Source organism: Scyliorhinus canicula, chromosome 7, assembly GCF_902713615.1.
Source record: "Scyliorhinus canicula chromosome 7, sScyCan1.1, whole genome shotgun sequence".
Taxonomy (NCBI): Eukaryota; Metazoa; Chordata; class Chondrichthyes; order Carcharhiniformes; family Scyliorhinidae; genus Scyliorhinus; species Scyliorhinus canicula.
The window spans coordinates 9541790-9564674 of NC_052152.1; the positions used below are offsets into that span (position 1 = coordinate 9541790).

At 46.8% G+C, this 22885-nt stretch overlaps 1 protein-coding gene across 1 annotated transcript in view; it reads left to right on the forward strand.

Moving 5' to 3' along the window:
• Positions 1-22885, forward strand: part of zgc:153372 (uncharacterized protein LOC767695 homolog) — a 57138-nt gene that overhangs the window by 19608 nt on the left and 14645 nt on the right. The window contains exons 6-8 of the mRNA XM_038801373.1: positions 14168-14249; positions 16649-16780; positions 17181-17323. Of these exons, the coding sequence (XP_038657301.1) occupies positions 14168-14249; positions 16649-16780; positions 17181-17323 (357 nt within the window). The remainder of the gene's footprint in view (positions 1-14167; positions 14250-16648; positions 16781-17180; positions 17324-22885) is intronic.

Genomic DNA, 22885 nt, shown 5'->3' on the forward strand with positions numbered 1-22885 from the left:
TTTTTGAAGGTCCAATTGATTTTCCTACCCTGAAATTGCTTGGGATAGTGCACTGGAGATTCCCGGACAAATCAGGAGGCTAGTGACCCTACACAGAACCAGCAGACTGCAGTTCTCCACAGTTGATGTGTACATCTACAAGTCTGTAACAGAGTTGTCTTGTCTCTGGATTGGTTTCTGGAACAAAAGGTTTTTTTTTGCAGAAAAGTTCTTAGCCTAACTCATTCTTCCTTCAGGTGTGTTGCCAAATAAGAACATAAGAAATGGCAGCAAGGGTAAGCCTCAAAGTCTCTCAAGCCTGCTGTGGTATTTTAGAAGAGGCGCTTGCAAATCACGAAACAAGCAAGAGCTTTATTGGGAAGTTGTTGTCACACAGGCAACGAGAGACTGACAGTTAGCTTTCTCAAACTGCTGATGATGCAATCAGTATGTCACATGATCGAACTCTTAAAGGGCCTTGTTTAAACTACGAACAACCATGAATACACAACACTTTCCTCCCCCTTTGCAGCAGAGTTTCCTGCAATGAAACACAATATAACGTCAACAATCAAAATTTACAATAACAAACGCAGCAGTCAATAAGTTAGATGTTTCGGAGGACGTTGATTTCTGTGTGGTTGTAGGTGAACATCGGGCGTCTGCTTTTTCATGTCCACTGCAACCTCTGGTGTTTTTAGTTGCATTTATATATCGCCCATTGTTGGCCAGCTGGAGTTGATGTCGTGTTTACTGTTTGACTCAGTGTTAAAGTGTCCTCAACTGGGGTACTGTCTTCCACAGTTGCTTCTGATATTGTCAGGATCCCAGGAATGTCTAGGACTTTGCACAGTTTGTTGTGGACTCTCGGTTGACTCTGTCTCTTGGCAAACTAATTCTAGTTGCTGAAAGTTGATCAATGTGTCTTCTCCACCGGTCCTCCCTGTGCCAAGACGATGGTAGGTATGCACTTCTCACTGGTGGTGTAGTTCCTTGCCAATACCTCCCGACCTTTCTTAAAAACACGGCATTTAGCCCTGTTCTCAAGTCACAAAACCTGACTTTTCTGTTTCCTGTCAACAATTTCCCTGGCCTTCGGCAGCTTCAGCTAATCAGACGCTTAACATAACTGACATTTTATCATGAGTGAAGCTGGAGAACTTTGGGTTGTCAAATGTGTTGTATTCCTGTATGTCATCAGGAATTGGCTGAGTCACATTGATAATGATCCTTGTTCACGAGTCACTTGCAATGAATGCTTCATTGTTTGAGCAAATCTTTCAAGGTAAGGAGTGGGTCGGATGTGTTGGATTCCGTTCTCCTTTCAATAATCCTTGAATTCCTGTGAGATGAACTGTGGCCCATTATCGCTAACACTTTGTTCAGGGTACCCTAATCTTGCAAAGAAATCTCACCCAGTCTTTCTATCGTTCTCTCTGAGGACTGAATCTTCATAATGGTGACTTCAGGCCATTTTGAGTGCGCGTCGACTGCCACCAGGAACATGGGCTGGCATAATCGATACAAACTCTTTACAGTGGCCCTTCTGGCCATTCCCATTGGTTTAATGGCGCTAGTGGCAGCAGGTTTCAAACTACTGCACACGGCCAACACATCCCCGCCTTCTCCTTAATTTTGCTTGAGTCCTGGTCACCAAAAACAGCTTCTGGCTATCTCCTTCATCCTTACTGTCCCACAATGACCTTCTTGAAGTGGGTTTAGGACACGTTGACAATGGCGGAATGATGACCCTCACTCCCCAGAGGAGACAGCCAGTCTGAACAGATAGTTTACTTCCCTGGTCTTGCCATGAAGTCCCACGTCCATAACTTCTGACAGAAGTGAATCATTTCTGGTCTGCTTCTTAACTCGCCCTGCCATTACTGTGATAGACTTCTACGAAATAGAAAATGTTACCATCCGAACAATGTGTTGTCCACTTGTCAGGTAAAGCTAATTTGGAATGTCCATCAATGTTCCCATGGAGATTTTGATTTACGATATTTTCTCGTACGGCGTGGGTTGACAATTTAATGCCCACTTCTGCGTCCAGCTCGCTGCCAGAGATGGAATACCGATGTGTGGTCCCAGTTTCGTTGCCAGTGGTCGAAGATCTGTTTGCGAAGTAAATTTCCATCTATATGGGTATTGGCAAAGATGTTCGATCCTGCAGATGATGCTTAAAGCTTCCTTCTCTATCTGTGCATAGCTCATTTGTGCTTTGTTGAAGGATCTTGATACAAACGCTGTAGTTTTCTCTTCCCCATTGGGCATTATGTGACAAACCACGGCTCCCGCCCCATAAGGCAATGTGTCACAAGGAAGTTGCAAAGGTAACTTCGGATCCCAGTGAGTCAGGACTTTTGACTTGAATGATGCCTCTTTAGCTGCATGACGGCTATCTCCAACTGACTCAACCAATTCCATTTCCTGTTTTAACACAACGTGTTGTGTAAAGGTTTGAGAATAGTTGCTGAATTGGGGACAAACTTTCCGCAATAGTTTAATAAGCCCAAAAACGAACAAAGTTGATTTACGTTTTGAGGTGCTGGTGCCTCAGTTAACTTTTGAAGACGACTTGTGCAGTTCCCTCTGCATCTGTGACCTGCCCCAGGTGTTCTGTAGAAGATTTGGAGAATTCACATTTATCCTTTCGTACTCGTAATCCACAAACTTCCAGCCTCTGGAATGTGGCATCTAAATTTTGAAGATGTTGTTCGCTCTTTCCAGTGACTACAATTTTATCTAAGGAGCACTGGATTCCATCTAGTCCACTGAGAATTTTATCCATGTCACATTGGAATGATGCAGGCGATGACTGAAGTGAAGGCTTTTGTATCTGAATAGCCCCTTTTGTGCCAGGATGGTCAAATATATTGTTGTGAATTTGGATCCACATTTATCTGGAGGTAAGTCTAACAAAGGTCAACTTTACTGAAATGCTGGTCTCCAGCCAACCCAGTGAATAACTAATCAATTAAAGATAGAGGGTAGTGCTCTGTAGACAGCACCGGATTGATGGTGACTTTAAAATCACCACATGTGCATACCGAACCATCTTTCTTCAAGATGGACACTATTGGTGTGGCCCAATCAGTTACATTAATGGGTTTGAGGAGCCCCATCTTAACCAGGCTCTCTGATGCCATACGACATTGACCTAGCTTTTCAGCATCTTGCTTGGCTTTCATCCTTAATCTTTAGCTTTACAGAAACAGGGCAGCATGGACAAGCTGGGCCGAAGGGCCGGTTTCCATGCTGTAAACATCTATGACTCTATGACTGAGATCTCTTTTGTGCTCCCCAGCTTTCCATTAGGGACAACGGCATGTTTCTTTAAAATCTTTGATAAACCTGCTTTGGACTTTGCCATGAGATTTACCTTGGCCCAGTTCAGCTTCATCGAATTCTAAACAATCCCTACTGTACAGAAAGAAACCATTCGAGTCGGCACTAACTGTCTGAAAGAGCATCCCCACCTAGGCTGATGCCCCAGCCTTATCCCCATAACCCCAACTAACCTTTGGGCACCAAGGGGAAATTCATCATGGCCAATCCACCTAACCTGCACAACTTTGGACTGTGGGAGGAAACCGGAGCACCCGGAGGAAACCCACGCAGACACGGGGAGAACTTGCAAACTCCACAGAGTCACCCAAGGAATCGAACCCAGATCTGGTGCTGTGAAGCAGCAGTGCTAACCACTGTGCTACTGTGTCACTCTGGCAAGGTTCTCCCCATTTGGGCTGGATAGTAACCCTTAACGATGTGCTGTCTGTCTGTTTAGCTGCACATTTACCTCTCAACCGTCCTTTTATTGAACCACTTCTCAGCTATAGGCTTTGAGTGTTATATTGAGTGTTTCAAGGTGATATGTCTTAGCTTCTCTTGGTGAACAGTTTCTGGTATCAATGAAATGGCTGTACCAGTGTCCAACTCCATTTTCACTCCATTTTACCTGGTTGTCCATCCAGTGACCCAGTGACGGTTTGTTGCGCCTACAGTGGCCAGTACATTCAACAAATGTTTGGCATCTGACTGTGACTCTGCTCCTATTTCGCACCTTTTTTGTATCACATGGATACTTTTCACTCTGCTCGATTTTTCATTTGATGTATTTAGTTCTTGCCTTTCATAATTCTTGTTTGAAACTTGTTGTTTCTTTCTCCAACACAAGTTCGATTTGCCCCTTTTCACCACAATTCTTGCATTTTGCATCTTTACTCCAGCAATCATTAGCAATTTCGAACCCGTGTTCGTGTTCATGTTCCAGCCAATATTTTATGGATTTTAGTGCTCGAGTTTAATTGCTACCCTTCCTCAGCTGTTAGTGCCATGGAGAGATTGTGACTTCTAAAGCCTTCCACAGATCTGAATTGCTCTCTGTTAGCCTTTTTCTGGGCAGCTTTGCTTCTTAGCCCACACACAAGTCTGTCTCCAATGGTGTCGTTCAACTCAGCTCCAAATTCACGGTATTCAGCTAATTATGTTGAAGTAGCTGCGAATTGTGTGTTTGATTCACCTTTTTGCTGGCTGTGTTTGTGGAACCTGACCCTCTCGGCAATGACCAAGGGTTTTGGTGAGAGGTGGCCCTGTGATGTCTCCACTATTTCACCGTAGCTTTTCGAGCCTGTTTTTTTCTGACTGCACCAGACTTTGTAGGTTGAAAGTAAACTCTACCCACACCCCCTATCGTGCTGTGGAAGGTCGGGACTGTCGTGTTCAGGACACTGAGATAATACGGGCTGCAACTGGATGCAGCTATAACCCAAAGATACTCCAGACCTTGAAGTTAGTTCAGTCTGATTTATTGAACCTCTCCCACAGTTAGCTCAGTTCTCTGTGAGTTCGACTCTCTGCTAACCTAAGTGTGATTACTCTGTCTGACTGGACCAGACTAGCTCTTAGCCACGTGCTGTAGGTGTCATGTGATATATGCACCTGACTCACTCTGTAGATGTCCCCAGTGGAAAGAGGCGGAGTGTGAGTGCCTCGTGCCTTTTATAGTGGGAAACCACCCCCAAGTGTTCTGCCTGCTGATTGGTTATGTCCTGTTCTCTGTGTTCATTAGCCGCCTGTCTGTATCTCATTATATGCACGTCTGCATTTAATGACAGGGACGACTATATCCACTGAAATGTTCACCTGGAGAAAGCATTCAAAACTTTCAGTGTCTGAGTTCCAGCGCCTGGTGCCTTCAATCAAACGGTCCCATGGTGCCAAAGACTCCGGCCATTTTTACTGTGGGAGGGACGTGCAAAACACAAATGTGCCATGAGGTTTTTAGCACTATCTTCCTTCTTTTTCTTTCAAACCAGGTAGTCCTGAGCTCAGCCTGATCCTTTTGCCTGCTCTCAACTAATTTGTTACTTTTCTTGCATCTCACAGTAGAGGGAGCACTCTACCAAAATATTCCAGCAAAGCATGTGGCAATCTCCCTTTTGATGCTGTTTGCACTGAAATCGTTCTTTGAACTTCGGTTCCTTCGATGGTTGCTGCTATTATTTGGCACCCATTTTGCCATCTTTTTTGGATGTCTGCCACATAGATGGTTAATTTTTCTTGCTCCACCGGATTTCTGCTGTTCTTTTTCGAGTGTTTGCAGTGTGAATTCCGACCTCCTTGCCACCGGTCTTCATAGAATCATAGCATTTACAGTGCAGAAGGAGGCCATTCGGCCCATCGAGCCGGCACCGGCCCTTGGTAGAGAACCCCACTTAAGCCCATGCTCCCACCCCATCCCCGTAACCCAACTTAACCTTTTGGACACAAAGGGGCAATTTAGCATGGTCAATCCATCTAACCTGCACAGTGGACTGTGGTAGGAAACCGGAGCACCCGGAGGAAACCCATGCAGACACGGGGAGAAAGTGAAGACTCCACACAGACCAGTGAGGTCGGAGCCACCTGAGGTCGGAATTGAACCCAGGACCCTGGAGTAGTGAGGCAGCAGTGCTAACCACTGTGCCGGCCCCACGGTGTTATTTCGAAAGAGAAGCTTGCAGACCATGAAGGTACAAAACAAACAAGAGCTTTATTGGGAAGGTGATGTCGCATCGACACTAGTGTATACTGACTGTTAACCCAAACTACCAACGGCGTCATCAGTACATCACATGATCAAACTTTTAATGTGACCTTGTTCCAATTGAAAACAAACATTAATACACAATACCTGCTCTCTCATTTAATAAAATCATGGCTAATCTTCTACCCCAACTCCACTTTTCCCTCTTTTTCCCATAATCAAAGACCCCTCCCACCCGGCTTACTCACTCTTCCAACTTCTTCCACTGGGCAGGAGATACAGAAGTCTGGAAACACGCTCGAACAGATTCAAAAACAGCTTCTTCCCTGCCTTTACCAGGCTCCTAAACGACCCTCTTATGGACTGAACTGATTAACCCTACACTCCTGTGTGCTTCACCCGATGCCGGTGTCGATGTATTTACATTGTGTACCTTGTGTTGCCCTATTATGTATCTAATTTTATTTTATTTTATTTTCATGTACTAAATGATCTGTTTGAACTGCTCACAGAAAAATACTTTTCACTGTACCTCGGTACACGTGACAATGAACCAATCCAATCCAATCAAGTCCAATCTCTTAGTACTCAAAGCCCTATCAACTCAATGACTGATCCAGCAGCACGGTAGCACAAGTGGATAGCACTGTGGCTTCACAGAGCCAGGGTCCCAGGTTCGATTCCCCTCTGGGTCACTGTCTGTGTGGGGTATATTCTCCCCGTGTCTGCGTGGGTTTCCTCCGGTTTCCTCCCACAGTCCAAAGACATGCAGGTTAGATGGATTGGCCATGATAGATTGCCCTTAGTGACCAAAAAAAAGGTTAGGAGGGGTTATTGGGTTACAGGGATAGGGTGGAAGTGAGGGCTTAAGTGGTCGGTGCAGACTCGATGGGCCGAATGGCCTCCTTCTGCACTGTATGTTCTATGACCCACATTTCCCTGAACCAGAAAATGGCAAAGATGCACAAACATTTGAGTGGAGAAGTCTCCTCAGCTCAGTCCCAAATGGCCGACTCCCTTTATCCTGCCTATGGTCCCTAATTCTCCAGGAGATGCAGTCCCTCAGCATCTGCTCTGTCATTTAAGACTTTTATGCGATTCAATGCGATCACCACTCATCCTTTTAATATGAGGGCCATTCCCATCAAACCCTCCTCCTCGGACTACCCTCTCATTCCAAGAGTCAATCAAATAAACCATTGTTGCATTCATTATATGAGTTTAGCTTTAACTTTCCAACCTGCCTGGCTGTAGTCACTAAGCGAGTTACACTCCCGCCAGTGTAACTCTTCCCCACCACTGTGGGGCGCTATTCCTAAGGAAGGTGAGTCAACATTAGAGAAGCAGTTATGAGTCTCCATGGTGTTGGGGTGAGGGAGGGTAAAATTCAGTGTCGCTAGTTAGGGCATGTTATTGAGGGTACCTGGCACAAAGGAAGATGGTTGTGTTGGTTGGAGGTCAATCATCTCAACTCCAGGACATCACTGCAGGAGTTCCTCGGTAGTGTCCTAGGCCCAACAATCTTCAGCTGCTCCATCAATGACCTCCTTCCAGCATAAGGTTAGAAATGGGGTTTGTTCGCAAAGTGATTGTCGGCACCGTTCGCGAATCCTCAGACAATGAAGCAGTCCATGTCCAAATGCAGAAAGAGCTGGACAATATCCAGGGTTGGGCAGACAAATGTCAAGTTACATTTGCGCCACTCAAGTGCCAGGCAATGACTATCTCCTGCAAGAGAGGATCTAACCATCACCCCTTGACATTCAATGGCATTACCATCGCTGAATCCCCCACAATCAACATCCTGGGGGGTTACCATTGATCGGAAACTGAACTGGACTAGCCATATTAATACTGTGGCTACCAGGGAAGATCGAAGGCTAGGAAGCCTACGGCGAGTAACTCAATTCCTGACGCCAACCCCCCTCCCCCCCCACTCCACCCCCGCACCCGGCAAAAACCTGTACACAAGCCACAAGTCAGGAGTGTAATGGAATTTTCTCCACTTGCCTGGATGAATGCAGCTCCAACAACACTAAAGAAGCTTGACACCATCCAGAAAGCAGCCCGCTTGATTGCGCCCCCTTCCACAAACATTCAAACACCACCACCGACGCACAGGGGCAGCCGTGTGTACCATCTACAAGATGCACTGCAGTAACTCACCAAGGTTCCTTAGACAGCACCTTCCAAACCCACGACCTCTACCATCCAGAAGGACAAGAGCAGCAGATACCTGGGGGAGCCCCACCACCTGGAGGTTTCCCTCCAAGTTACTCATCACCCTCCTGGAGGGCAACTAGGGATGGACAATAGATGCTGGCCTAACCAGCGACGCCCACATCCCGTAAATGAATTTGAAAAAAGTTCCTGTGCATTCATTTTATTCATTCATCAGATTTGCGCATTGTTTTGAAGACCAGCATTTATTGCCCAAAATACTGCAGCGCTGAAAATCTGAAATAAACCTTTCACCCCGGCAGCCTCCACATTCAAAGGATCATCCCCCAGCCATTTCTCCCAATCCAGCATAATGCCACCAGTAAACACATCCTCCCTTCAACCTTACCCACGCCCCCATCGCCCCTGTCAACATTCCACAGGGACCACTCCTTCTGTGACATCCTAATACATTAATCCATTGCTCCCAACCCCGCACCCCCCTTTCCATGGTGTCTTCCCCTGCAATCGCAGAAGATGTAACACCTGCCCCTTTACCTCCTCCCTCCTCACTATCCAAGGCCTCAAACACTCCTTTCAGATTAAGCAGCGTTTCACTTGCACCTCCTTCAACTTGGTTGACTGCATTCGCTGCTCCCAATACGGTCTACATTGGGAAGACTGGGTGACCGCTTTGCGTAACATCTTCGCTCCGCCTGGCATGACCCCAACCTTTCAGTCACTTTCCATTTCAGCTCGCAGTCCAGCTCTCATGGCCACATGTCTGTCCTTGACCGACTGCAATGTTCTAGTGAAGCCCAGCGCAAACTGGAGGAACAGCACCTCACCATCCGATTTGGCACATTACAGCCTTCTGGACTCAATACTGAGTTCAACGACTTAGACTGTGAACTTTCCACTCCATTGCGACCCCCTGCTTTTGTTTTTTTGTTTTTTGGTTTGCCCCAATTTGCCATCCCTCCTCCATAGGGTCCCTCGTTTTTCAGTTCTGCTCCCACTGAGCACTGACCATTGTTCTCCGGTTAACATATTCTGCTATCTTACCTTTCTGTCACCATTAGCACTTCCTTCACTCCGATCTATCCCTGACCCTCTATCCCTGCCCCATCTCCCTCTCCAGCTATATAATACATATATATTTCTACTCTCTTCAGTTCTACAGAAGGGTCATATGGACACAAAATGTTTCCTTCTCCAAGTTTATTTCCCAAAGCCAAGTTTTCCTAAGAAAGTGGTAATCTGCCGCATTGAATACAGCTCCATGCTGGCCCATTTTAGGGGGCAGTTAAGACTCACCTATATTGTTGTGGGACTGTCGGCCAGACCAGATAAGGACAGCAGATTTTATTCCATAAAGGAATAATAATGAATCAATTGGGAGTACACAGCAATCCAGCAGTTTAATGGTCACCAATGCTGACACTAGCAATTTAATTCCAGGCTTTTTAAATTAGCTGAATTTTAATTTCCCTGTTGCCAAAGTGGGACTTGAACCCACAGTCTGAGTAAATCGTCATGTCTTCTCGATTACTAGTGCAGTAACATGACCACTATGCTGCTGGTTTAGCTCACTAGGCTAAATCGCTGGCTTTTAAAGCAGACCAAGCAGGCCAGCAGCACGGTTCGATTCCCGTACCAGCCTCCCCGGACATGCGCCGGAATGTGGCGACTAGGGGCTTTTCACAGTAACTTCATTGAAGCCTACTCGTGACAATAAGCCATTTTCATTTCATTTTTCAACACCATAAGGGCATTCATAAGAGAGAATTACACTCAACTAGATACCTGTCTCCATCTCCATGATCAAAGAAGTTGTCAGTGTTGCCCACCGCATGTGACTAGACAAGGGTTTTAGTGGCTACAAGTGGGCTGCATGTTCATGACCAGACCTTCTTACTTACAAACTTTCAGTAATTTTTCAAGATAATAGGGCTCAAAGAGATTCATTCCTTTGAACAAGAATAGCGCCCTAGCTTTTCCCTTGGCTGAATTGCCAATTGTGTGTTTCACCTGAGGTCAGTGTTACAAAACCTTTCACAGAGGGTCACAATACAACTACCCTCAGGGGGCTAGCATGTGGAACCATAGTTTCTCAACCTGATTGGCAAAACATGTTTGTAGCAATTCCACTGTAAGAGATTTGTGAAGCTCCCAAAGCTACCCAGACAACGATGGTTTGCGGGCTCCACACAATTTCCTTATCAGATGAAGTACTATCATTAGGTTTCATTTCACTAGAAGCAAAACTGAAACTGACATTTACAGCCTCACAAAATATTATGAAGCATTTACCTCACAGAACCAGTTGGAAAATACATCACAGAAACAAGCCATTCAGCCCAATCAGTCAATGCCAGCATATAAACTCCATTTGATATTCCTTCTATGCTTCCTCATCTAACTATATGAGCAAACCCTCTTTTTGCAACTCCCTCATCTTGTATCCCCTCAATGCATCTGGAGGCTCAACTACTCCCTGAAATGAATTTTCTTCTGAATTCCCTATTCAATTTCATGGTGACTGGCTTCCACTGATGTCCTCTTTTGCTATTCTATACAAGCAAAAACAATGGGCTGGATTCTCCGTTCCTGAGACGAAGTGTTGATGCCGGGCTGGGATTCGTGGACTTCCACCACAGCAAAACTGGCGCCGAACCTGGACCGATTCAATGGCTGTGGAGGGGCTAGCATCGACGCCACGTGGAACGCAATTGATGCCAATGAAAAACGATGTGGGATTCGTTGGGTCCGTGATTGACACTCGGGAGGCTGACAAGCTGCAGCCGCACATACACATTACATTCCCCACACACACTCATCCCAGCCAACAAGATGGCACTGGTTGTGCTGGAGCGCGCCCATTCCACTGGTGGGCCGGCTGGGGCCAGAGGGTACCTAGGGGAGTGCCCTTGGGGGGGGCACCCGTACAACCGGTGGCCCAAAGTTCACAGTGGGCAGTCAGTAGCATGCACAGCTGCATGGCTGCCTTGCAGGCCGCGGCAATGGTGCTCCGTGCCCTGATCCCACAACCCACCTCCTGGCCACTCCCCGCTACTCCCCCCAGCCCTGGCAGAAGCACCCCGGCCAACGGCACAACTGTCAACACACTATGGGAATGTTGGGCACTTTCCGTGTCCCCTCTCCCTCCCTCAGCAGCCACAACACCTGTTTCGGGCTTATTAAAAGCACAAGTGAACCTCGCTGTTGGGAATTTAGCGCATCGGAGGAGGAGAATCGCGGAGGCCCCAGAGAATACCGGGTCGGCCCCTCTCATGATGTGCCAACGGAGTTTACTGTACGTGCATTCCGGAATGCATTGACACCAGTGTCGAGGCGACGGAGAATTGCAATTTGCCTTGAAATTGATGCCCTCCGTGATTTTGGCGTCGGACCAGAGTTTCCACCCATTGTCTCTTCGTATCCACTCCATCAAAATCTTTCACATTTTAAATATCTCTCTTGGACCACCTCTCTGCCTTCTCACTTTAAGAAAGAAAAGAGGCCCAACCTCCAAAGAATTGTCCCAACACATCCATGCCCAGGTTTATCTCTTACGCAAACGTCCTCCCACCCTTCTCCATCTAACCCCATTAACAGCCATCCTAGCAGAAACTCACAAAGCAGAGAATATATATCTCTGCAATTTCTTACATTTATCTGTTCATGAGATGCGGGCGTTGCTGGCTGGGCCAGCACTTGTTGCTCATCCCTACTTGCCCTTGAACTGAGTAACTTGCTGAGCCACTTCAGAGGGCATTTAAGAATCAACCATGTTATTATGGCCCTAGAGACACACCTAAGGCCAGGCTGGGTAAGGACGGCAGACATCCTTCCCCAAATGGCATTAAACTTTTACATCACTCAATGATAGCTGTCATGGTCACCATCGCTGAGACGAGCCTTTAATCCCAGATTTATTCATTCCACCAGCTGCCGTGGCGAGATTTGAACCAGCTTCCCCAGACCATTAGGCTGGGGCTCTGGGTCACCAGTCTTCTGACGCCAGTCTCACTCCATTGACACTATGCCACCATTATCCCCTATCTTGGAACTCCCTGTGGATGTACCAACACAACCCAGATTATAATTAAAGCAAAATACTGCAGATGCTGGAAATCTGAAATAAAAACAGAAAGTGCTGGGGGGTGGGGGAGGGGGGGGTGGGGGGGGGGGGGGGAAAGAACTCAGCAGGTCCAGCAGCATCTGAGGAGAGAGGACCAGAGTTAACATTTCAAATCCTTACGCCTCTTCTTCAGAACTAAAGAGATGGAGCCATGCGATGGATTATGAGGGGTTGGAACAGCTGGTCGAAGTAAAGAAGGTCAGAGTTCACTGCAACAATGCAGCTGTGAAGCCCAACGCAAACTGGAGGAGCAGCACCTCATCTTCCAATTGGGCACTTCACAGCCTTCTGGTCTTAATATTGAGTTTAACAACTTCAGACTGTGAAACCTCTCCTCCATCCTGCCCCTTATTTAAATCCATTTTTCTCCCCATATCCACCACTCCACTCGGCCATCTGTCACTTGTTCTTTGCTTTCGCTGAGCACTGACTCCTGTTCTGCTATTAACTCATTCTTCTGTCTGAGCTGTATGCCACCTTCAGTACCTTCTTTAGTCTTTAACACGACCATTAACACTTCCTTTGTCTTGTGTTCCATGACATCATTGTTGCTCGTTGTGTTCTCTCTTTAATTGGTTCTGTTTATGGAGGTTAATATGGTCGCCGTCCTTAATCCTAATTACGTTTGCTCAAGAGTCGCCAGGTATCTTTCGATACCGCCACAAGGTTCAAAACCGAATACTGATCAAAGACTCGATACACCAGTTAGTAAGTTCGAAATCAATGCTCATTTATTGACACACACAGTCAATTATACTCATGCACAAACTCTACCAACTGAACTATCACTACTACTAAAGCCTATACTTAACTTTGGGCGCCCGCTCAGTCAGAGGAACAATGGCCGTTGTCCGGTTCTGAGGCTGCTGGGGTTGAGCTGGTACGGAATAGCAGATAAGAGCGTCTATCTCGTAGCGTGCGTTGACTTTGGATTTACTTGTTCTGGTGCAGCTGCTCGGCAGGTCTCTCCTCGCTGAGAGCCAAGGCCAAGATAGCGAGTTTCTCTTGGGGGATCCTTCTTACACTCAAAAGGGGCTTCGCGCGCTTTTGAGCGGGCCTTGAACTTGGCTCCAATTAATTGGGCCGTTTCTTGATCGTTCCTATCGATTTCCTCCAATAAAGGGGTGGGTGACCTGATTGCTGGGCGGGTCCTAGGTGGCCGTTGGCCTGCTTTGTTCTAGTCTCCTCTGGCGCCTGGGTGTCTGCCTTGGTATCATTTACTTAAATGTTACCTTTTTGTCCCCGGAGAACGCTCATTAGTATGGTAATGGCTTTGCAGTATCGGTCTTATCTGGGAGCTGCAAACTCCAATCAACTGACAAACCTTACACCTGCTTGCTTTCTCAGTATTGTCTATTTTCCCTGCATTCTTTGCAAAGTGTCCATTTTGAAATCGGGACATGTCCATCCCAGATGGCTACATCATTGCCAGGTGACTCCTGTGCCCACACCTATCTTTGACCTTCTATTTCACTCCACCTCCTCCAGCCTCTCTTAAACAATATAAAATCCATCACATTTCACCCTCTCTTTAGCTCTGAAGAAAATTCGTAGGGACTCAAACTGTTTCTCCCTCCGCACATGTTTCCAGATCTTTCCAGAATTTTCTCTATTTACTACACAGCGTGCAGCCGTTCAAGAAGTTGGCAAGGAGCAATTTAACGCTGGTTTACCAGCGACACCCATGCCCCGTAAATATTTATATTTTTATCAAGCCAGAAATGAATGAACACAAAGCTAAATGAATGAATATTTACCTGCTTCTCACACTGCCAGTTCTTGTGAAATTATAATTGAACAAAGAGGAGGAGATACCTGCAAAGAATAATTATTTAGGATTATCATGTCTGTTGCAGGAAGGTGGAGAGATGTATTTCAGCGACATCTATGCCAGTGAAACCCTGGATGAAAAGCTGAAGGAGGATTCAATGCTTTGGGGTAACTGTTTTTTCTCTATCTAGATCACTTTCACCTCAAGGTGCAATGCACTGTACAGCTCACACGGCTGAGTCGCTTGTTAGACTGATCCTCAGGCAATACTGACTCCTAACCCCAGCAACATATGCAGTGTAAAGAGGAGACAACTTTAATTGGCTATTTCCTATCACCATTGCCCATAGCTCTACGAGGTTCAGAGCTTGCTGGAAAGGTGATGGAGAGTTTAATGGCATTTTCCATTCTTAACGTCTCCAGTATTGTGGGCAGGGGTGAGATAAGCTGTGAGTTACAAATCACCAGAATTTGCTGGATAATTTGCTCCTCTGCGCCAGGAGAGTGTCAGGAAACCGCTGCACTTACAAGGCGATTGTCCATTGAACACGTCACAGAAAGATAGGGCCGCTATTTAACAGCGGAAGGACCCTTTTATCATAGAATTTACAGTGCAGAAGGAGGCCATTCGGCCCATCGAGTCTGCACCGGCTCCTGGAAAGGGTACCCTACCCAAGGTTAACACCTACACCCTATCCCCATAACCCAGTAACCCCACCCGACACTAAGGGCAATTTTGGACACTAAGGGCAATTTATCATGTCCAATCCACCTAACCTGCACATCTTTGGACTGTGGGAGGAAACCGGAGCACCCGGAGGAAACCCACGCACACACAGGGAGGATGTGCAGACTCCGCACAGACAGTGACCCAAGCCGGAATCGAACCTGGGACCCTGGAGCTGTGAAGCGATTGTGCTATCCACAATGCTACCGTGCTGCCCTATGTTCCTGCAATGCCAATCAACCTCTTCAGCTCAGAAAGGGAACATAGAACATTACAGCGCAGTACAGGCCCTTCGGCCCTCGATGTTGCGCCGACCTGTGAAACCGCTCTAAAGCCCATCTACACTATTCCATTACCATCCATATGTTTATCCAATGACCATTTAAATGCCCTTAATGTTGGCGAGTCCACTACTGTTGCAGGCAGGGCATTCCACGCCCTTACTATTGTCTGAGTAAAGAACCTACCTCTGACATCTGTCCTATATCTATCTCCCCTCAATTTAAAGCTATGTCCCCTCGTGCTAGACATCACCATCCGAGGAAAAAGATTCTCACTGTCCACCCTATCTAATCCTCTGATCATTTTGTATGCCTCAATTAAGTCACCTCTTAACCTTTTCTCTAACGAAAACAGCCTCAAGTCCCTCAGCCTTTCCTCATAAGATCTTCCCTCCATACCAGGAAACATCCTGGTAAATCTCCTCTGCACCCTTTCCAATGCTTCCACATCCGTCCTATAATGCGGAACAACTGATCCTGCAGTCTCATTCCTGCAGGTAGTATAGTGTTGCTTGAGATATTTAAAATCTGAAACTTTTTAATTTTTTTCTTAACTTTTCCTTCCCATCTCTTTTGGTGGAGTTTAGTGTTGGTGATGGGGTGATGGTGATTGGGAAAGCTGTGTGGCTTTTCACCAGGAGGTCCTACACTATTTCAGTGCAATCGGGCACTTACCTGGACAGCAGCAGGCGTCCCACTTGATCCATTCCCACAGTCGGGTTGGAATCCTTTGAGAGCTGCCGATCTTTAGAGGTCACCTGCTCTCTAGTACCAACGGGCTTCCAGACTCCTGGGCAGGATGCTGGTCGCAGTGAGGGGGAAGAGGGGGCTTCGATGCAAGGGCAAAGGTGGCTCTCAGCAGTCCCCCCCCCCCCCCCCCCCCCCCCCCCTCCCACTGCTGGAGCTCTGAATTGGGCACAGCAAACCTGTGAACCAGCACCCTTCCACGCACACCCCAGCGCCCCCAGAAGACCACTGGGGTTTCCTGGGCATCATTCGGAACCTCATACGAGTCCCATTGAAGTCCTGAGCCATTAAATCCCAGCTCAGGGATATTTTCTCTCAGTTGGCTAGTTACTGAGTCCCATTGACATCCCATCAGTAGTGGATTAACGAGTCATGCTCTGCCCACCTCCTCCCCTGAAAGCAAGACCATTTTAATGCCATGAGGAATTAGACATGTGGGGATTCCTGCCTGATTCTCCCGGCACTTCCACTGTTCCAGGGGGCACCACTAAATTACACCCTATATTTCCCTTTCCCCAACTCGACTGAAATTCACCTGATTTCCTTTTCAGCCATTCTTTATTTTTGTCCTTAATGCTTATCTCGTTGGTTGAGGAGATTGTCGGTTCTCATTTGCACTCAGTTCCCACGTTGCCTGATATCGGATCACACTTCTACAAATTAGAGGTATACATTTGTCAAACTGGAGGGTGAGGGAAGAATTCTAACAAACGGTTATGTTGCAAGAATCCTTACTCCAGAAACTGTGGCCCTGGCTGAGGGACATGAGACTGGGCTGACAGTTCTCAAGGACACTATCTTGTTGTGGACAGGAGAGGGGCTGGCAGGCGCTCTCTACTGGAAAGATTTAATCGGTCTGGTGAAGGAGTGTGGTTTTAGCACACCGTATCTCGTTACGGCCAGCCACATCAAAATCCACAAGGATGAACTTCTCCAAAAGACTGGTAAGTGTCTATGTTATGGTTACTCTGCTATTACTCTGTGAGGAACTAGCTGCCAATATGTCAGTAACGCTCTCAGTTTTCTATTACACTCCAATGCTCTCAGCCCTCCATTGTGTGGTGTTCTTTGTGTTGCTTATTTCAGGATGGTTGGCGTAGTGTCAACAAAGACCACAAAATAGCTTATCTGCTCTTCCGACCTTTACTCGTTAACTCCTGCATACACTTCTCCCCTAGGGTCTAGCATCACTGCCTTATATAGTTGTAACTGTAGTTCCCTCTACTGGCTACTCTCGACATTACATTAACCTTGGCAATGCTGATAGTTACGAGAATACCACACATTGTTCTCTGGAAATCTTACCTATTGCATTGGATTGTCCTTTGACGATACTTTTCCCAGGAGTTGTGAAGTACGCATCAGGAACTTACCGCTTTTTCAAACTGCCATTTGATGGGGAAACCAAGAAAGCCTGTGTCACGTACAGAGGGACAGTGACGGATCACCAGGACGAGCTGATGTTTGATTCCAGTCACACTTTCCAGGTAAGATGGCTTCAATGAAAGCACAGATTTGTATAATGTAAATTCCGTTATCTCACAGCAGCTGGAAATATATCAAAGCTCAGAATGGACGTTGAGTTAGATTGTTTAGATAATCTGTGGGTGAGTGATCTTTCCCCCGTCCAGACATTGATTTGACCTCATCCTTCCATCTCTCCCATCCTCCAACCATTACAGGAATGCTGTGCATGACACATAATAATAATATGCAGCTCCAATCAGGATATCCCTTTCCAGCACTCAGACACATCCTCTGTGGCCCACCTAATCCATCAGTCAGCCACACTGTACTCATCCACTCTTTCCTCAGGGGGGCTGTCCTTCCTGCATTTCCCTCGTTCTTGTATATTAATAGTTGGATTAATAATTGAATGGCGGAACAGACTCAATGGGCCGAGTGGCCTAATTCTGCTTCTATGTCTTATGGAGCACCCCTTAGCAATGGTTTCACTCAACATCTCCGTATCATCCACCTCGGCGATATATCCTTGGAGCAGGCAGACCTTGCCCTTCTATATGCACATCCTTGGCCAATCCTGTTCCGATGAGTATACTCTCTCTGGGTCAGAAGGCTGTGATTTTATGACCCGGTCCCGGGATTTGAGCACGTGGATCCAGTGTGACTGCCGGAGCTGCCGTCCCTTGGGTAAACATGGCAGTACCACAAAGTCAGCGTTGGGTTTTGTGCTCAGGACTCCAGGAGTGGGTCTGTGAACCCGCAAGGATCTGGTTGAGAGGTGACTGTGCTGCCCGTTGGGTCACAGCAGGCACCATGGACAGGCTCTGGCCTTCAAACTACCACTCCTTCTGCTGTAAGACTGGAGCCCATTGCCTGCTGACTGAGATGCGCCAAGTTGCCCCAGATTGCTCCATACAAAACTACTTCCACCGTACAAAGCTATTTCCATCCCCCCACACTTTGCCCTAATCAAGGTCGACTGTCACACGACGGTCAGGCCTGGACTCTTTCAAAGAAACAGGTTTTCAGGGATTGTTTAGTTTCTTGAGGTATTTCTTTGTGAGGTTGCGCCCTGTTCTTTTGCTCCTCACAGCTTGATGGCTCCTGGCTTGGCATGGACACAGAGATTCATAGTTAGCCAATTCATTCTAGTTTCTAAATGGGGAGATGCTTATGAAATCAGAAGCACAAAGGGACGTGGGAGTCCTTGTTCACGATTCTCTTAAGGTTAATGTGCAGGTTCAGTCGGCAGTTAGGAAGGCAAATGCAATGTCAGCATTCATAGAACATAGAACTATGTGCAGAAGGAAGCCATTCGGCCCATTGAGTCTGCACCGACCCACTTAAGCCCTCACTTCAACCCGATTCCTTTCCCCCAATAACCCCTCCTAACTTTTTTTTTGGACACTAAGGGCAATTTAGCATGGCCTATTCATCTAACCTGCACATCTTTGGTCTGTGGGAGGAAACTGGAGCACCCGGAGGAAACCCACGCAGACACGGGGAGAACGTGCAGACTCCGCACAGACAGTGACCCAAGCCGGGAATTGAAACTGGGATCCTGGCGCTGTGACGCCACAATGCTAACCACTGTGCTACCCTGCTGCCCGATGTTGAGAGGGCAAGAATACAAGACCAGGGATATACTTCTGAGGCTGTATAAGACTCTGGTCAGACCACATTTGGAATATTGTGAGCAGTTTTGGGCCCCCTATCTAAGGACGGATGTGCTGGCCTTGGAAAGGGTCCAGAGGAGGTTCACAAGAATGAGGAGCTTGCCGTATGAGAAACGGTTGAGGATTCTGGTCTGTACTCATTGGAGTTTAGAAGGATGAGGGGGGATCTTATTGAAACTTGCAGGATACTGCAAGGCCTAGATAGAGTGGATGTGGAGAGAATATTTCCACTTGTGGGAAAAACTAGAAGCAGAGGACACAATCTCAGCAAAAGGGACGACCCTATAAAACAGGTGAGGAGGGATTTCTTCAGCAAGAGGGTGGTGAATCTGTGGAACTCTTTGCCGCAGAAGGCTGCGGAGGCCAAATCACTGAGTCTGGGGGTGGTACAGTTATTATGGGTTATTTTGTTGCATTTCATTGTTTGGCGTTATGTTTTATATTTCCTGTAAAAAATTCAAATAAAAATTATATTTTAAAAAAAGACAGCGATAGATAGGTTCTGGATTAATAAGGGGATCAGGGGTTATGGGGAGAAGGCAGGAGAATGGAGATGAGAAAAATATCAGCCATGATTAAATGGTGGAGCAGACTTGACGGGCCGAGTGGCCTAATTCTCCTCCTACGTCTTATGGTCTTATTCCCCAAGCCTGTGCTGTGCTTCAGCTGGCCAGCAGGTGGTGGGCAAGAGTAAACTTGGACATGGATGCCTCCAATTCTCTTTACTGATTGTCGGTCTCATGTCTTCCTGCCTTTGCTGAATTCGGGCTTTGGTCATATATGGAATCCCACAGCACAGAAACGGCCCGTTCAGCCCCTGCAGCTGGGTGTCGGTGTTTATCTTCCACATGAGCCTCCTATGTAGACAATTTACATCTCTTTCTATTCCTTTCCCTTTCATGTGCTGACAGTTAATGGGAAAATCCCCTAGTCGCCACACTCCGGCGCCTGTTCGGGTACACAGAGGGAGAATTCAGAATGTCCAATTCACCTCACAAACACGTCTTTCGGGACTTGTGCTGAGGAAACCGGAGCACCCGGAGGAAACCCATGCAGACACGGGGAGAAAGTGAAGACTCCGCACAGACATGACCCAAGCCGGGAATCGAACCCGAAACGAGGCGCTGATGGGGGGAGGGGGGGGGAAGAAGGAATAGAGGCACGACGTTACGTAAAGACAGGTGAGGGGAGGCTCGTTTGGACTGGCATGAACCTGTTGGGTTAAGTGGCCTAATTTCTGTGCTGTAAATATTATGTGTCATGTCACTGAACTGGTTTACCAGTTCCTTGCAAAAACATGTCACGCACAAATGCAGCTCCGCTTCAGACGGCTCCTGGAACAGGTTATATATGAGTCAGAGGAGGTACAGGAGAAATTCCCTCTGCACGCTAACCAAATCACACAACCTCTGCCTCTGGTCAACCGTTACCTGAGACCTCTGGGAAAAAAAACTAGGCCTAAAGGTGAAGCAAGAGGATGACAAAGTCTCAATGGGCGTGATTAGGGGTGCAGGTGGTGTAAGATTGGCGGGGGGTCTCCAACGTATAATTTTACTAGTTTGGTGGGGCAGATGAAGGCCGATTTGGCAAGGTGGGACAATCTCCCTCAGTCATTGGTGGCTCGGATGCGGGCAGTTAAAATGGGGGAGGCGATGGAAGAGGGTCTGTGGTGTGAGGTGCTATGAACAGTGACTGCCTCAACCTCATGTGCGCGGACGGGGCTGATACAATTGAAGGTCAAGTAAAGGGCACACCTCGCAAAAGCAAGGATGAGCCGGCTCTTTGAGGGGGTTGAGGATGTCTGCGAGTGGTGTGGGAGGAACCACACAAATTATATGCGTATGCTTTGGTCCTGCCCAAAGCTGGAAAGGTCTTGGAGGGAGGTATTTAACATCACCTCACAGGGGTGCTGCATATGGCCTTGGAGCCAGCTCCCCGTGAGGCCATCTTCGGGGTGTCGGATCAGCCCGTGTTGCAGGCGGGCACGGGGGCAGACGTTGTAGTCTTCGCCTCACTGATTGCTTGTAGGCGGGTCCTGTTGGGATGGAGGTCAGCTTCTCCGCCCTGTGCCTCGACGTGGCGGGGGAGGGGGGGGGGGGTCTGCTGGAAGATGAAGTTTGAGTTGGGGGGGGTGAAGAAGGGGTTCTACAATTATTGGGGTTTGTTTATCATTAACTTTCGGGAGTTGGTTGCTGTTGGACCCCCCACCAATCTTACACCACCTGCACCCCTAATCACGCCCATTGAGACTTTGTCATTCTCTTGCTTCACCTTTAGGCCTAGTTTTCTTCCCCAGAGGTCTCAGGTAACGGTTGACCAGAGGCAGAGGTTGTGTGATTTGGTTAGGTGCAGATGGAATTTCTCCTGTACCTCCTCTGACTCCTATATCACCTGTTCCAGGAGCCGTCTGAAGCGGAGCTGCATTTGTGCGTGACATGTTTTTATAAGGAACTGGTGAACCAGTTCAGTGACATGACACATAATTAAGTGGGGGTGGGAGGGAGTGGGGGTTTGGTTCGTTGTTTGCTTTTTGTGTTTGGTTGAATATTGGTGGGTCGATTCGTTGTTGTTTCTCTGGGTTTTTTTTTCTTTTCTTTCTGTTTGTCTGGTGAAAATGATGAAAATATGGCGAAACAAAAGATTTTTTTAAAAAAGAAGAATTTGCTCAAATCCAATTAAAAATGAAAGAATTGGAAATGCAGCAAGAACTGAGAGAAATGGAGATGGCAAATGAAGAAAGGGATAAAGGAAATGAGAGAGAGAGAGATTGGCACTGGCAGAAGCCAGAGAAAAAGAGAGGGTTTCTCAAAGTGAAATGGAAACGGAAAAAATAGCAAAGGAGAGAGAAGGGAGAGAATGTTAAATTCTGAACTGGCACTGCAAGAAGAGAAACAAAGTAAAGTGCTGGAGGTGGAAAGGCAGAAGCTAAGGAAGTTTTAGGGGAAGAAGAAATACCCCTAGTCTAAAGTTCAGTACATGTTTAAATATATGCAAGCGGGCCTTGCCGAAATTTGATGAGAAAGATGTGGAAGCATATTTTATATACTTTGAGAAAGTAGCTAAATAATTGAATTGGCCAAAGACCATGTGGGTGGTGTTGGTTCAAACAAATATGGTAGGTAGAGCTAGCAATCTGTTTGGATCACAATCAGAGGAGGTGCCTGGAGATTATGATGTGGTGAAGAAAGTCATACTGAGTGCCTACGGACTTGTGCTAGAAATCTACCGACAGAAGTTTAGAAATCTAGCCAGGTCAGCCCTACCTAGCATTTGAAAGAATTAAACAAGAATTAAACATTCCCGTAACAGCCTCCCCGAACAGGCACAGGAATTTGGCGACTAGGGGCTTTTCAGTAACTTTATTGAAGCCTACTCGTGACAATAAGCAATTTTCATTTCATTTCATTTCACAAGCTAATTTTAATAAGTGGACAAGAGCACTAAAGATAAACAAAATGTAAGCGATGCTTCGGGAGATAATTATTTTGGAGGAATTTGAAGATTCGCATCCAACAGTAGTCAGAACTCATATGGAAGAGCAGAGAGTTAAAACAGTGAGACAGGCCGCAAAAATGGCTGACACTTTAATTTGGTTCATAAAGCAAAGTTTGGTGTGCAACATAAATTTCAATCTGCGAAGGATAGAAACTGGGGACATGAGAAGTTCACAGGGGGTCCATGCAAAGGAGGTGTAGTTGGTGATGTTGAGGGGGGTGTGCCTCAGAGTAAAAAGGAAACAAATGATAGTGGTAGAGAGATCGAGAACTCAAGTGTTTTCATTGTAATAAAGTTGGTCATGTGAAGTTGCAGTGTTAGTGGCTTAAAGAAAGTACTGGGAAGAAAGACTGGGTAAAACACAATAAGTCAATGGAGTTGATTAAAGTGGCAGAAAAACATATTTTCCCTGTG